The 16,510-nt window shown below is 39.8% G+C and overlaps 1 protein-coding gene across 14 annotated transcripts in view; it reads right to left on the reverse strand.

The window, feature by feature from the left end:
• Positions 1–15,772, reverse strand: part of fryl (furry homolog, like) — a 67,073-nt gene extending 51,301 nt beyond the window's left edge. For 3 of the 14 annotated variants that reach the window (XM_067514454.1, XM_067514451.1, XM_067514450.1), the window contains exons 1-2: positions 5,877–6,451; positions 4,165–4,227 (exon numbers count right to left, since the gene is read on the reverse strand). In XM_067514454.1, the coding sequence (XP_067370555.1) occupies positions 4,165–4,227; positions 5,877–6,102 (289 nt within the window). In that variant the 5' untranslated portion in view covers positions 6,103–6,451. Of the gene's footprint in view, positions 1–571; positions 776–4,164; positions 4,228–5,876; positions 6,453–15,613 lie in introns of those variants that run through there. The other 11 variants (XM_067514458.1, XM_067514455.1, XM_067514452.1 and 8 more) reach the window with 7 other exon arrangements.
• Positions 15,773–16,510: the final 738 nt, after the last annotated feature.

Genomic DNA, 16,510 nt, shown 5'->3' on the forward strand with positions numbered 1-16,510 from the left:
TTTTTTGATTCTCGATGTAATATGGGCTTTATGGAAAGCTAATAATAGGAGGAAACCAGAAGACAGATCAATAGTAGGGAAACATTAGCTGCCCCACAGGGAAGGAGAAGAGGGTTATTAATGTAGGAGGAATGAACACTGGATTGAGTGCTGCTAAGGGAAACAAGAGAGTTATGGATGTTAAAATAAAAAATAAAATAAAATAGCAAATTGAGAGAGATGGAAAAAACGAATATAGATCTAGAAATGGCGCCTTTTGAAAACTCTATATCAAGTCTGCCTGTGTTATGCATTACAAAATGGTCATCAACAGAAAGACTACGTATGGGACAACCAGGAGAACGAAAAGGATTTGGGGGAGGATGGAAGACTCTGCTAAAACAGGAGGTTAATTGATGCCACGCACATCAAACAAGCCACCCTAAACCAGGACGCCATTAATAACCACTTATCTTATACAGAGTGGAGATAGAAAATCTTCTAGTACAGACTGCGTGCAAGCATGTACAACTGTGCACAGAGTCTATTGGTTAAGTGTTGTAAATACAAGCAAGCTTGGCGTGGTACTTACAGCTGCTACTCCAAGACTTGAGGAAAGATTTGATGCTGATCTCAAAAAAGACGGAATCCTGCAGGCTCAGCATAGTGGCACTCAAAAGTTAGGCATCAACAGAAGGCACAAATTTTCCAAGGCATCTGTCACTTTCATATCACAATAAACAAACATTTCACTCTTCTTTTTTAGATCTCAAACTTGCCGCACCTCTGAACTAAAACCTACCCTCCACAGGTGCTAGTAAAGAGAAGCATGTTGAATGACAGTGCTAACAGTTGCCGAGGAATGAGTTCCTAGTAAAACTGCAATGGGAGAAGAGGAGGAAGAGTACAGCCTGGCTAGTTAGAGAAGTATTCCATCCCAGTGCCTGCTGCCCCGTTGCCAATCCACAGAATCCCTCATGCCCATTATAGCACAGACAAATCCAGAAAGATGGGGGACAAAACTATGTGAGAACTTTTGCTCCTGATAGAAGAGAAAACAGCAGCAGAACAGGAGACGACAGAAGTCTTAACAATGCACGGCAATATTCCCTCTCCTCTTCTCTTCCTGTGTGTGTGTGTATGCCAGTCCTAGCCTGCTAGCACTGTCAGCCACCCTCCACCTCACTCCAAAGCTCTCTCTCTCCATTCGCTCACGAGCCGCCCCTCCTCTTCCCAGCTACCTCTTGTTCTTTTACTGATCCCTGCTTGCTTCTCTCCAAGTGAGAGAGCTCATTTTAACAGAGGGAGGCGGGAGCAGAGCATGGGGGTGAGTGATGTCATCAAAATGCTGCGAGTGTTCCCTGGCCGTGGTTCAGCAATGCATACGCTTGTTGGAGCTGCTACTGTGCTGCCTCTCCACTGGTCTATCAAAATCACACTTCCTGTAAGCTCCAAAGCAATACTGATGCGTCATCCCTGACTGCAGTAGGAGGGAAAGGAAAGAATGGGATGATGAAAAAAAAAAAGGGGGGGGGGGGGGGGGGGGGGGGCACTGAATACATGAGTGCACACCCTACACTTAGTTGTCCTGGTTGGATTCAAATATCTTCCCCAAAATAATAAAAATATCATTTTTTAAAGTATACTAAAAACGTAAACTGTAGTCCAGCTCCACACAGAAAGAATATGAGGTACATTAAGATATTTTACAAGACCAAACAAGGGTGTATGAATAATCGTTACATTGGTTTACGGTTTACCAGGTTCTAATGTAAGATCATGGCATGGTAGTAATCATGCTACATTAACGGTTCACACCCAGTGGAGTCATCAGCATTACATCATTTCTCTATTTAAAAGCTACTAGGCACTAAACCCACAGAATGATACACAAACACACCACAAACTGCATTGGTGCACAACCAGCCCACTGTGTTTGTCTGAATGTAAGAGAGAGAGAGATGCACGCACATGCCTGTTTCTAATATCTAATATTTTAGTAGTGAAAGATGGTTATTGTTTCTGCCCTCCAACAGACTTAAAAACAGATCCACATGACTCCAAGTTATCTGTAGTCAAGCACAGGATTAAGTTTGTTAACAAAATATTCTGAGAGGAACATCACTGGGAAGGCTGCAAAAGACAAATGCTCTTTGTCTCCTTTTAGTTTAGTCTTCCATTTCTCTCTCGCCCTCAGTCTCTCCCTGTCACATGTCATCGACTATACAAGTTATGCAAAATGAGGCAGAGCTCATTGCAAACAAACACAACACAAGCAGAGGCTTTGTCAACCCCTGGCTGGTGTTGCCCTGATGGAGGCTTCCACTGTGGAGATGTCTTGTAAAAAAGAAGCACAGATTCTTTACAGTCCAATTGCACACCTACAGCAATTACATATTGCTCCATTTCATTTAAAGGTATGTTGGACGTTTTGAATTTGGTTAAAAGCCATTGCAATGTTGCACATTCTTGGTAATCAACAAAAGTCTAATTCCATTCAAGATTCTGAATTTTTAGAAATATGCTTTAACTTAATTTAAATTAGATGTTAGATAATTAAAAGTATTATTCCAATGTACCTAGTTAGGGGCCTTTAGCAAAGGGGACTCATACAAAAAGAACTGTTATATATACAAACAGAGATCTCTGCAGGGATTGTTTTCTGTAAACCGGCTTTACTGTTTAAGGAATGCACAAGAATAACAGAAACAGTGTCTCTAGGACTATTAAAGCCCAGAGCTACAGTACTGTCCAACAGAGCCGACAGAAGTTACACATTTCAAAACAAACAGTATAACAGACTTCCTGAAAAGAATAGCTCACTAATCAAATAATCCCATCTAAATTTACATGTCAAATAACGGTAGCTACAATCAGTAAGTGAGACCAGTGACTGACAGCCAGCCATCATGACAGCAGATAGTATAGGAGAGCTGTTGCTCCCAAGAGTCCACACACTGGAGGATGCATTTCCTGTGCTGGCCTCTCTGAAGGGCAGTGGTGGGAACAATAATCAATAGGAGCCGTAATTCAATTCCTGACCTCCCCGGTGGTGCCTGGGCTGCAGAGGACATGCCATTTAGATCCCTCACAGCAATCCGAGTATGCAGTACAACAGTGCAACCTGCACAAGTCCTTACCTACCACACACTCCCGTGAGTCAGGAGCCAGCCATTACTGTACTTGCATGAAATATATAAAGACACAAACTCTGCACATTTAGAATAATTTAAAAACCATTTTTCTTTTGAAAAAATTGATTAGGTTTGATGTGATTTCATGACCAACCTAACATGAAAATACTCTATAGCCATAGGACTCTGATCACTGAACTTTTTTTATAAAAAACATTGCTCTCAGCACACTGATTTAGCAACGTCCTTTCTCAGATGTCCCTTGCAAATCAAGAGAAGCAACTAATTTCAGCAAAGTGGCATTTGTTGGTCAGAAACATAGTCTGTAAGTTGTGACACAGAAAACCAGGCAAATATGAATTAAAACTCATCTTAACACGGGTATAAAAAATGCACCTCATTAATGATACAGTAGCACTTCATTTAGCACTTGAGCTGGCATCAAACTGTTCACAATGGAGGAGCATTTATCGGGAGATCTGAGCACTGATAATCATTCACAGCACTTGTCTTCCCAGTCATGACACTATATTTCCTCTATGAGCAAAATCCGCTATTGGGAATAAATTGGAACATTATGGGGTCTGTTGAACTACAGCTGGCTGATAGCTAACTATTTAATTCACTCAATAACTTGATGTACACCTTATGCATGGACTGACTGTTCGTGTCTTTCCTCAGAAGTTCAACCCATCAGGGAACAGTCGCGTTCAATCACATGCTCCAAACACTCCCACAACACAAACAGGAAACCGGCTGCACCCATTAACCAAATACCGTCCAAATCATTCGCTTCACAAAAACCCAGCCGTACATCCAGCAACAGTATGATGTCCCTATGTGCAAAGAAAGAGAAATGGCAGTAAGAAAGGTCTTGCAGCACCTCAACAGTCAACTCAGGCTATGCCAGTTCTGCAACAAGGGAGTGGCACAAAGCTCTGATTTAAACATAGGTCCATTTATTTTAAGGTACGAATACAGCATTCTACCATCTCTATGTAGTTTATCTACCCCCACCTCCACTACTGTGTAATCACATCACACAACTCACCATTGTGACCTCTCCCACCAGCATGATGTAAAAAGGAGACCTTTCTAACATGACGGATGTTTCCTAATTGAAAAGAGAGAAAGGATAGACTTGAAAACATCTTCCCCAGTCCAGTTAACGTGTTATAATAATAATCACTCCACTCATGATAATCAATCCACAAGCATGTCCGTGTAAATTACAAGTTAAAAAAAATAACTTTATTTTGTGTTAATAGCTCTGCAGAACTTCAAACCAACATAGCACATATTTATGTTTTTGTGGGTTAGTTAAGTTAGCTGACTAGTCCCCTTTTTAGAGACAGACAAGCTAGGTGAGTACTGCAGAAGGGAGAGCCAGTAATACTTTAACCATGAGTAAACAAGGAGAAGCATGCTCAGACAGGTAGCACTGCAAAAAAGCCATTCAGGAGAGATTGACTTAAATTAATCACCGCACTGCTGGTGCAAACTGGCTGGCCTGCATGCACACATACTTTGTACATGTACACATATCTACTAAACCTTTAACTACTGTATCCATAGACACAATAACAGACTAACTGCAGAGGATTAACACTGTCAGCACAAGTCATTCTTTACAGCCAACCCCAGGTTTTGCCACATGTCACAGTAAGCAGGCCCAGATCTTGCATTGTTTTACCCCAATAGTCTCCATGTTGAATGTGATCAAATATTCATTTTCTGTCCATTAAACCTATTAAATTCAGCTGTATATAGCATGTTTAGCAGCAGCACAACTTCACATTAAAGAAACACATACTTTATATTACAGCATCACATTCTCAAAGCAACCACTACCCTCTTATTGACCAGCATAATGTGAGACAGCTTCACCTAAATAGTGAAGAGTTCAAACCATATTCTGAGAGTAAGTCACTAATGCACAAAAAGTACCAGGAAATGAACACCTCTGATACAACACTTTATTCAATGCCTTACAGGATAACACAAAATAAAAAAAAACAATTTGAGAAAAAAGACCCACCGTAGGTCACTTGACTCCTGGCATGCTGGCAATCACACAGTCTTTTTGTAATACCATCATGTTAAGTTGTTAACATGTTAGTGTATATCTGTGCTCACTAAATTGATCTGCCATTCAGTGCTGAGCATGTTGCTCAGAGTCATTTAAGCAGAACCGGTTTGCTGGAAGCAACTGCATGAAGCTGCTGAAATTAGGTTAATCGGGGCAGTGGAAAAAGTTAATTTAGAAATAGTATAAAAATACTAATCTGTGTGCTTCGCTTAGAACAAACAATTGAATCTAAAACTCTGCTTCCTTCGGTCAGCGTAGTGTGTTGGTACCATCACAAATCAGACAGGGAGCTCTACCAGCACCAGCTGTCACTTTTTTGTCACTTATATGACGTGAGTGTGAGCAACTCCAATTCTTGATTTTGTTCAAATTATTAATGGTGACACCTGTCCTATATGATCTGAAGGAAGGTGATGTTATGGAGATGATGAAGTTTAGCTGTAAACAATGTTGTGTTGTTAATTTGATGTGCTTGCATTTGCTATGAGCAGAGTGCAGCACAGTAATAGCCAAGATATTCACAGTTGAGCTTTAGTAACATGCAAAGACCACAGTCCAGAGCACTCAGTGATCAAGTATTGAAAACACAATGACACTCATTTTAAAGTAAGAGAGATTAATATATAATTAGTGCAGTTTACAACTGTATGAATCCACTGCTAAATCAGTTGTACCTTTGAGTCTGGTTCGGTCACTGCGAGCAGGCCTGGAGGACACAATCCCTGGATCTACTATCACTGGACCTACCGGGTCTTCCTCAATGGTCTGCCCCATGGCAAGTAGGCCCATTCGTTTCATGCGAAGCAGCCTTGGACCCGTCTCCCTGGGAAGGGCCGCTCCATGTTCAGTGGCCCCCTCCCCTGAGATGACACCTGGAACCAGGCTCTTCAGAAACTCCATTTTTAATTCGACTTTTTTAGTCTTTCACTCTGGCACGTGGTCCAATAGCCTTTGCCATTCCATTCTCCAATAAAAATGACCTGTCAGCCTCATCTGCCCCATTTACAGACAAGCAGAAGAGACCTGTACCTAACTGCTTACCTACATGCAGCATCCACTCAAAGTGAAGTCCTATGTGTGGGGGCTCTGCAATCTGCCCTTAGAGACTAGAAACTATCCATCAGGCCTTCTGAAGTTGCTTGTCTGGCCTAACAAATGGAGTAAAAGTTAATTTTTGTAGCAGAGTAGACCAGCATAACAGAAGAAGAAGGTTGTTATGCTGCAACATTACCTGTCTGCTCTCAATGAACCGAAAAGAGCAAACAGACATGGCACTTTTCATAAGTCGTGATGTAATTGTCAGAGGGCAGGGCTATGTCTGAGTGCCAGGCACTATCTGGGGTGGGACTAGAAACATGTTCCACAGGAGATAAAACAAGCCTGGGCCACCAGCCAATCACAACAGAGACGACACCAGCCACACCCTGCTGGCCTGTGTTGCTTACAAGTGAAACAGATAAAAAGTGGTAAAAGAAGATGGACAAGACACTATATGTAGGGTAACCCAATAGAGGTGGCTACCTGCATGGCTGCAATTGCAGATAGCCCTTATCAGACTCAGAATGGCGTTCCTTGTTAGCACTTATACACAAACAAATGTTTGTCTGCCTTCTCGCCAACATGCATAAAAAAGTACTGCTCCCTTTGCTTTCACTTCTACACAACTGTGCTGAGCTGTTATGAAGAAAAGCAGAATGAGCAAAGTGATGGGGTCTGTGAAACGGGGTGATGACAGACTGCTGTGCTCTGCTTGGCTGCACAGCGTGTACCTGCAGCAAACTCAGACCCGTCCAAATATCCCTCACTTAGAAATAAGAGAGACTATACTATGCTGACTCTCATGAAAGCTGACTGCCCAAAGAAATCATCAATTTTCTTTTCTCTGGGACTAAGTACAAAATTTAATAGACTATCGTAGCACAAACATAGCCAGTTTTCAACAACAATACAGAGCTTTTTTTTGTTGTTTCGGCTTATCCCGTGAATTCAGGGTCAACACGGCGGGAGATACACACTTAACCCTAAGCCTAACATAGTAACACGCCTTAACAAGTTCAAGTGTTGTGTCATCATTTGCACTAACAGAATCTTTTTTTTTCTCTGAGACACTTCGACCGGGGATCGAACCAATGACCCTGTGGTCTGTGGATGCCTGCCTTACCAATCAAGCTACACTTGCACCCTTTATCCAGGGGGGCAATAATAGCCCCCTGGATAAAGATAAGCATTCTGATAAGCTTTAATTTTACTAATTTGATCCAAACTTTTTTTTATACACTTCTTGACCATTTTTGTTACTTTTTATTTGTACTTGTTAAAAGTGTGTTACTATGGTAGGATTGGGGTTAACATTGCATATCATTCCACTAAGATTTCAGTATGTTGGGAGATGCACACTTAACCATAAACCTAACATAATAACACACCTTAACAAGTTCAAGTGTTCTTTCATCATTTGCACTAATATTGTACATTCTGCTCGTAGAAAACTTTTCATCACCAGAAGTAACAAAAATAGTCAGGGACCTCGTTTTAAGAAGTTGTAGTAAAATAACTAAAAGGGTATCATGTAGAGATGTCCAGATGCCACTATCAGGCCTGATCCTGCCTTTGTGTACTTTTATTCGTAAAACTTTACCATACTGCACCAGATACCACAAAAGCATCCCCAGAAAGGCAAGGTTAAAAAAAAGGCCTGTGGTGTAGATATGTTTTAACATGAATGATGACAACAAAGGTAAAGTCAAATGCAAGCTCCAAATATTATAAAAATATTTTAAAAGCCTATAATATTTGTGACCGACATCGACAACAAGGGTGATATACAGTAACTAGAATGTTACTTCAGTAACAGCTGAATGCAATCTCTGCTGTGCTGAAGTCTTTTGCAACTGGCATAGGCAACAACAAGTTATATATAGAAACGAGAAGTTATTTTACCTTCATATTCCTTCTTTTTTCCTTTTCTTTTGGTTCTTTTCAGCAAAAGTGCACAAATAGAAAGCTTTTTTGCAATTTTAAAAATCAAGGGATGCAAACTTTTGAACCCAAATGTAAATGCATGTCACTTTGTTTCATATGTCCCATAGTAGCAAATAGTTGCAGCCTATACTGCAGCACGTGAAACAGTCAACAAGATGATGTAATTGTTTCAGTATAAAAACATCAAGTGTGAGAGGGGAAATAAAGTAAAGGAAGTATAATATGTATTAATATTAGCAATTACTTGCCTCTCCTGCTTCATTTCTGCAAAAATACTATAGGGAAACAATAATACAATCCTTTCAATATGAATTTTATTACATTATAACATACAACCCTAACATGCAGCATCGATACAAAGTCAAAGTATGCATTAATAAATGCAGGCAAACAGTTTTGTGAAAACTCTACCCTCTAGAGGCCAAATGGCTAAAAACACCCAAAGCAAACAAGTTGCTAAAATCTACTGACTAGCACCAAATTGCTGGGAAAAAAATTCTTAGCAAGAGTTCATGGCAAACCACTAAAAGGCTCGTTAGAACTGGCTCATCAACACTTTGCAGATTCATCCAAGTTGTCAAAATTTTGATAAAAGGAATGCACTTCCATTTTTCCTGACAAAATATAATGATGGATCTAATTTAAATGTTCACAGTAAAAAAAAGTTAAATAAAATGGAGAAGTGGATTTAAATAGCACTTACAAGAGCACTGTTGGCTAAATCACGTCAAGTTGTGTGTTATGGTTATAACAAGGCAAACCTGAACTCAATTAAGCTGGTAAATAAAAACCTACACAAATCTAGAGTCTAGCTATGCTGAAAAAAAGAGACTAAAGAATTACAGGAACAATGTTCTACAGATTACGTTGCCAAAATCCAATTGATCTAATCAAGAGTGAAACAATATGCTTTTCGTTGCAAGAAGAGATATTTGGTTAAGGCAACAGATCCTAAGAGAGCAGGAGAATCCGAGAGACGGAGAAAGATGACAGATGACAGAGAGGGATGGCAGACAGACAGTCACCACTGGGCCTGAGCACCGCAGTGGTCAGTGAAGAAAGCAGTGGTTTGCTAAAACCAGGTCTGTGGTGCTGCTGAGTTAGAACAATACTCTTGCACAGGAGGCCCAGATCCCAATCAGCCCAGGAATGTGGAAGAGGAAGCTCTGGGAACAATGTGCAGTGTTCCTATGCCATACTGGGTCCCACCCGCCCTCTGCCTTGTTCTGCTTTCAAGAAGGAGAAAACAGGAAAACTAGTGGGCTGGGGTCCAGAAGCCAGAGTCTGTTTTGCAGTCAGTTTGTCAGTACACCATCAACACTACGCCAGCTACAGTCACTATGTAAAATGTGAACAGCTACTTCACCACTGGAGGTCTGTAAAAAGTTCCACATTCACGTAAGGTAACCTAAACATCAGAACAATGTAACACTGTCCCCTACTGGTAAAGATGCCCACTGCACAAGCTACAGGCCTGCCTGCCTATGCTGGGCTCTCAAGTTTTGCTTTGAAATAAAGCAGCTGAAATTATAATCCTGCCAATGTGGCTATATGAATGCAGTGGTGGAAAATATTTAAATGTCTCTAAAGTTACCAAGGCAATACTAATTTAATTTTCTTATTTTACAAAAATAGTTGGCTAGCAGTCTAAGAACAGTAAATAGTATTTGAAATAGTATGAGTGTGTGTGAATGCGCTATGCATCCTGGTGTCTACCACAACAAACAACATGAAAGATACTCAGATGAACAGGTTTGCACATTGAACTCGACAGGGCTGTCAATAAATACAATTTCACTGTCTGACAAGTCATTGTTAAATCACTGTTCTTTTAGATTTGTACAATTAATAGCACATTGCTTCTTTGTCCATTTTCTTTTCAAGTCTGAGAATCTACAAGTTTGTAGGTAAATTCTTATACTGCAAATGGCAAATGTAAGTGCACTGTCCACACTAACTAACTAATATTAACAATTTGGCTATGTTTACATTGCATACTGAAGTGACCCAAACCTAATTTTTGTTTGCTTCAAAAGGTCTGAATTTTTTTTCATATAGAAAATTTGTGCCACCCGTAAATGTAGGCCCATATCTGATCTATGTCCAAACTCTGCATGACTGCTGTCAGAACAGTCAGATCCATATTTATGTGTTTGTGTGTCTCATTCTGTACATGTGCATACTGCTTGCCATCACTATTTGGTGAACATTTATATATAACATCTTTCCAAGCCAAACTGGAAGGAACATAAGCACACAATCAGTGTTTAGGGAAGTTGCCTAAAACTGTGGCACTCTTCTCGTAAATGTAACTTATCTTATTTAAATCTGTGCTTACATGGCAGTTTAGCAATACAATTCTGTTGACGTTGGAGCCAGATCCACTACATATCTATATGAAAATATTAACTATTAATACAAACAAAAGGAAAGAAACTGACTTAAATAAAAAGAACTACAACAACAACAAAAATCTTGAGCATTAAGCCCTACAATGTAAGCTTATCCATAAAGATCAAGCTGGTCTGCTCAGTCCTGATTGACAGTTGAGACAGCCCACAGAAACTGTGGTTGTCACTGCTGAAGAATGTGAGAACTTGACTATACCCTGCACCATAATTTCCTCTTTGACAATCATTTCACAGAGGTTGCAAAAACAGCATTTTAAAGAAACACACCAGCATAATACAACTTTACAACATTTTCACTTCTTGACTTACGCACAGATAGTATAATTAACAAAATGCTACTTGTTACATCACATTCTGTGGGCTTGTATGTAATATAATAAAGAAAGGCAGCGTGTTACTGGATGACAGCTAAGCAGTGTGTTGGAATTTTCAAGATCACTTGTCAATATGGGCCCAATTCACACTAGGTGCAGTTTTTGATGCCTCACACACCGAAAACCAGTGTATGACAAAATATGTAGATCATGAGCTTAACTTGTCTTAGACCATTCAATCGTGCTATTGGGCTATTGTTTTCAGTTTGCTGTGCCATACCGCATGTCTGAAAAAGATAGCAAATATAAAGCAATTCAGTTTAACTCCAGATGAATTAAAATGAGGAACTCCTTGTGACTGCAACATGTAAAAGGGCATTTTTTTAACCGAATATAAGCAATTCAAACTGATGGACAAATATTCCAGCTAAGAAACAATAAAAACTCTACTCTGCTTCTTTTAGAATTCAACAGTGATTACCACCCTACTTAGCTTGCCGTTTCCATAAAACCTAAAGCAATGCAAATAGTGGAACACAACGCACCTTAAGGCTATAGAGCAGGGGCTGAAAGTGAAAGAAGAAAGGACACTACAGAGTTTCACTGCACAACAATCTGAAACACAACAAATACACTTTGACTTTAATATGTAACAACAAACAGGGGCACAAACAAGGTTCTTTACTCTGCTAAGGCAATAACATCCTCTCTTAGCCTAACTTAGACGTAGATTCAATTTGACTACTTTGACTGCTTAGAAAAGCAATAACAAATTAACATAACCCGCTGACATTAAAACCTCTTTCAGTGCACAATGTTTTAAGCAGTAGTTCCTAAAAATCCAGAAATTATATTCTACGTTCAACAGTTTAAATCAGCAATACTTTGCTGCAACACAAAACAACATTCTGTTCACCCATTCAGCTGTGAGCGCAGAATGCTGTTGGACAGTCCAGTCTTGGTCATGGCAAAGTGATGGGTCAACCTACAGTTGGCTTCAGTCTGGTTTTCGCTGTACTAGGATGGGATTAAAACCTCCTCCTGAGCACAGCAATAATCTGAAGATTACCCATCACATCCAAGAGGCAGTTACATAAGCGATCAAAGCCTCCAAAACTGTACCTGCCATGCATTTTATCAGCACACTGGCAGAAACAGGCTCCTTTTATAGTCAGGTAATTTCACATTCCATATTCATAGATTTCTTTAAGTAAAAAAAAGGCAGGATACAATACATAAATACAATCAAGCGACATCTGACTGGCATAAATTTAAGAGTAAGTGCAGAAGGTTAGAAAATTGGTAATCATTATCAAACTGCAGTCAAACAAAGGAAGGAAGAACAAGCCATTGAGTCACACAGCAGCCAGACACAGAAATTGAGGTGTGACAACTTCCACTCAAGCGCTGTGGACAGATGGTGAGAACAGGTCAGTGTAGATATCAAGTAAAAACAAAACTTAGACACGTAACAGCCCAAAAGTGACATACCCTCACACAGTTCATTCCACCCACCAGAAACAGAGCAGCCCAAAAAAATGTCTCAGATACAACCTTTCGTTTCTCATGGTGACAGACTTGTGAATACTACATCTGACTTCCTGTTCCAACTCAGCGACTCCAAAAAACAAAAAAAGTGCAACCACAAAAAAAGGTTAAGCCAAACCTGATTGCAGGCACAGACTAAACGGCTAAAAGCACTTAAAATCATGTACATCTCTTGCAGTGCACATCATAACACAGCTCACTAATTCAAATAATTGGGGCTTTAACATTGTACATTTTGGTGTGACTGCAACACAAGAAGAGCTAAGCAAAACTGATGTGATCAATCGTTACATTGGCTTTATATATAAAATAAGTCAAAAACAGGCAAAAACAGGCAGTATGCCACAGTAATTTGGACAAAAGCGAAAGCCTATATCTAGCTCCCTACAACACTAAATGACAGGCCTGGCCTGTTGTAATCACCACTTCTTGAGTGGAAACATTACTGGCTTCTTCCGACTGGGAAGGGAAGTACATAAACAAACTCTTTTTGCATGCTTCCACAGATATTCCTCTTATCTTTATGCTGCTCTGGATTAGTTATATACCCAGAAAATATGAGGTATTAATGTACTCTCATCTCAACTTGGCAAAAACACTAGCAACTTAGTTTAGGCCATCTTCAGGGCAATGACAGGGTGGTTTCTTTGGCGAAGGCAGACCCAAACATCAATTATGCTGCAAACCCTCTCTCCCAAAGCCAAGGATAATCTTCTTTTGCAGGGCTCAATTATAGGTTATTTCTAGCTAGACTCAGACCTTATTATGTACTACATTATGCCAAGTTTTTCAGTGAAATGAATGTCTGACCAATTTAAATCAGACCAAGCAATATAAAAGGTCAAATACATGGTGACAAACTGCAATTTTCACCGGTCATCAACATCAATTACCTAAAAATATAAAACACTACAAAAATCAGTGTATGTTGACTACCATCCATTACAAAGAAAATTTGTCCCTGATCGATTTTGGGTTACCATTTTCAAACATAGGTTCCCTGAATAATTTACCACTCATATATACACCTATCCCCGTCATTTCAGCAGAAGCCTTCATTGTACCATGTTAATCCTCCACAAACAGAATGAAAGAGTAGATATCTCTGCAGATATAATTTGAGTTAGATGCAATGCTCAGTCCAGGATAATGTAGTCATAAAAACGGGTGCTAACAGTATTTAACTGAATGTCAAAGCTTATTGGCAATTCTTTGTGTATTTTATCATCAGTTGCCAGGTTAATAATTTAGCCATGTGCAAATGCAGACACACACACACACACAAAACGCAGACCCAAAAGATCAGCCTTGATTTAGATAAGGGGTCATCTACTGCAATCAAGTCAAATAAATGAAACCTGGTATTATAGGACATGAGGATGCCATATACATTTAGGATAAGGTACATCAGGACTGTGTACGTATCCACATAAAACCAGGGTAACTGCTGAGAGTTCAAGACAGAAGAATGGACTGAAGGAAATCGCTTGTGTAGTTAAACCGTTTAAGCATGTAAGGAAGGGCAAACAATGTTTGTTTTCTCCAGATAACATCATGACAGTCAATGAACCTAAATATAGGCTAGTAATAGGAAAGAAGGAAAGAACCACTCAGCTGCAGAATTCAAACATACCAAAATCCCCCAAAATGTTCTCAGATTAATAGCAACACTAAATGAAAATAACAAAAAATTAAGAAATTGAGATTGTTTCTGCATTACATAATATTATTGTAGCCACCACTTAAATGCTGAGTTGACAGTTAATCCTTCCAGCTTAGTGAGGGGCCACTGGGTTGTTTTTTTTTTTTAAACAGAGATTGGTCTTTCATTCCTATACTCTCAATGCCATTAATGTCTTACCAGATTAAACCAAACACACCAATTCACTGGAATTATGCCCCAGATAATCAAAGGGGAATTCCCTCTAGTCTGTGTGTGTACAAGAGAACAGGCAGTTATGGGGGTGGTCACTTGTTAAAACTGAAAGTACTAGTCTAGTCTAATACACCTGAGTTAGTAAGGCACAATATCTTGTGAATACATGTTAAAGTTCAGTGGTGCATCACTTATAAACAGTAGAATAAAATACAGATCCATGAGCAAAATTTAATTCCAGGGTCATCTTCTAAATACAGAACTGTTCAAAACAAAGTCCATTCTCATGTGGGCTTATGCGTGAACACTGTCACAGTGTCTTCATCTAGCCACCTCCATCTATACAGCAGACTGACTAGATTCCACTCTGTATCCGAGTGCCACTGCTTGGGTCTCTACAGAAAATGAACAAATGCTTCATTGTATTTGTGATGCACTCTGAACCGAGAGAATGAAGTCTTCGGAGGAATGTTAGATGCAAAGCTGACACTTCTCTCACTTTTATACCAATGCAGAACATTCACCACGCCTGGACATAATGGCTCAGCCACTTCAAGTTTACCTCTCTTCTCTGAGATAGAAGCAAAATGACACTGCTTCACCTAAATGCTTTTTGTACCGGGTAAACGTACTCCATGAAAAAAGCGCTGGGTTATCTGCGATACGTTAACTTTGTGCGAGATTGTTTTCATACTGTGGATAAACATTCCAAACAGCTGGGCTGATACATTTTTTTGCCCCTTCTGGCACCAATTGTGCTTAATTCCATCAGAAACCTATGCACAAAAAGAAAAACAACTAACCGGCTAATGTGAAGTAGGGGACCATTCATAGTAGCTTTTATTGCATAGCAACTAGCCCGGTGTTGATACTGTATTAAGCAAACTGCTAGCTAACGTTGAGCAGGAGGCTAACTTAGCTAGTAGGAGCAACTTCGTGTTGGTTAGCACACCAGTCACTTGTCAACTAACGCTATAACTTAAACGTTAACATGGTACAAATGGTGATAAACCTAGCGTTACGTCTATGGTAACACATATTATAAGGGTTCTCATAATTTAATTTGCAAGGAAGCTAGGCGATTAACTCACACTAGCAGGGGAGCCAAACTCCCTTTAGCATGCTGCGGCAGCCAATTCTGGTACCTCAGCTGGAGAGCTAACGTTAACCTCAACAGCAAAGTTAATCACGGAACTTGACGTAAGCCAACGTTAACTACATTAGATAGCAACCATGGTGACCTCAATTACTTCAATGTTCGTTAAGCTGATGTTACTCACAACTTTTGTTTCCTTTCCCTTCACTTGAGCTAGGTCGCTAGCTTGCAGGCGTTCTTTTCATTTGCCGAACAAGCTTTCAATGTCCTGGCCCTCCTCCATCGGCAGGATTTGGGTAGTGGTGTAATATTTTTTTTCTCACTCTGTTTCAGTGTTGGAAGAGCTCCACTGTCAGAACAGACGGTAGCCTGGTTGTTCCGCCTACTTCGTTATGGTTGGCTGCGATGCTGTACACCTACAGAGAAATCGGCTTTCTATTTGATGAAAGGCGTGTCAATTCTGAGAAAACGACCTGTTGATTGGATGACGACGCGGGGGTGACATTCACAGAGGTGCATTGTTCATTCGACCGGCGTACACCGAAATATGTTAGGGTGGGTGGGCACTCAAAGGAGCGAAGTTGCAGCACACCAGTTACAAGTGTGGGCCAAAATCACCACTTAGAAGAAGGATGCAGTGGTGTATTTATTACATTAATATCCTATATACAAACATTAATAAATTGATTATTATTCTCTGAAATCTAAATGTGTGCAGGTACAAGGATTTTATTTTCAGTCTCAGGCATAACTCCTGCAAATTATCTGGGTCAAGCAGCATCATATATGATTACTAGTATTACATTCATACATTAGGTTTTCAAATTAATACCACATTTTATTAAAAGCTTACTTTAAAACCAAGAGTGTTTTTTGTTGATCATCTCAAATTCAGTCCAAAAGTGTAAATAATACATGGAAATGTAGCATAGGTTGGTTTAATTTATGCTTTTTGTGACCCACTAGGACACATTTAATGTTCAATTGAATGCCAAAGGGCCACTGCAAAAATGAGCAGGGGAGTAGGCATCTTTGGTGTCTCTGTATAGTTTAAATGAGGATGACATGAAACCATGTCAGA

Source organism: Channa argus, chromosome 8 (genome assembly GCF_033026475.1).
Source record: "Channa argus isolate prfri chromosome 8, Channa argus male v1.0, whole genome shotgun sequence".
Classification (NCBI taxonomy): domain Eukaryota; kingdom Metazoa; phylum Chordata; class Actinopteri; order Anabantiformes; family Channidae; genus Channa; species Channa argus.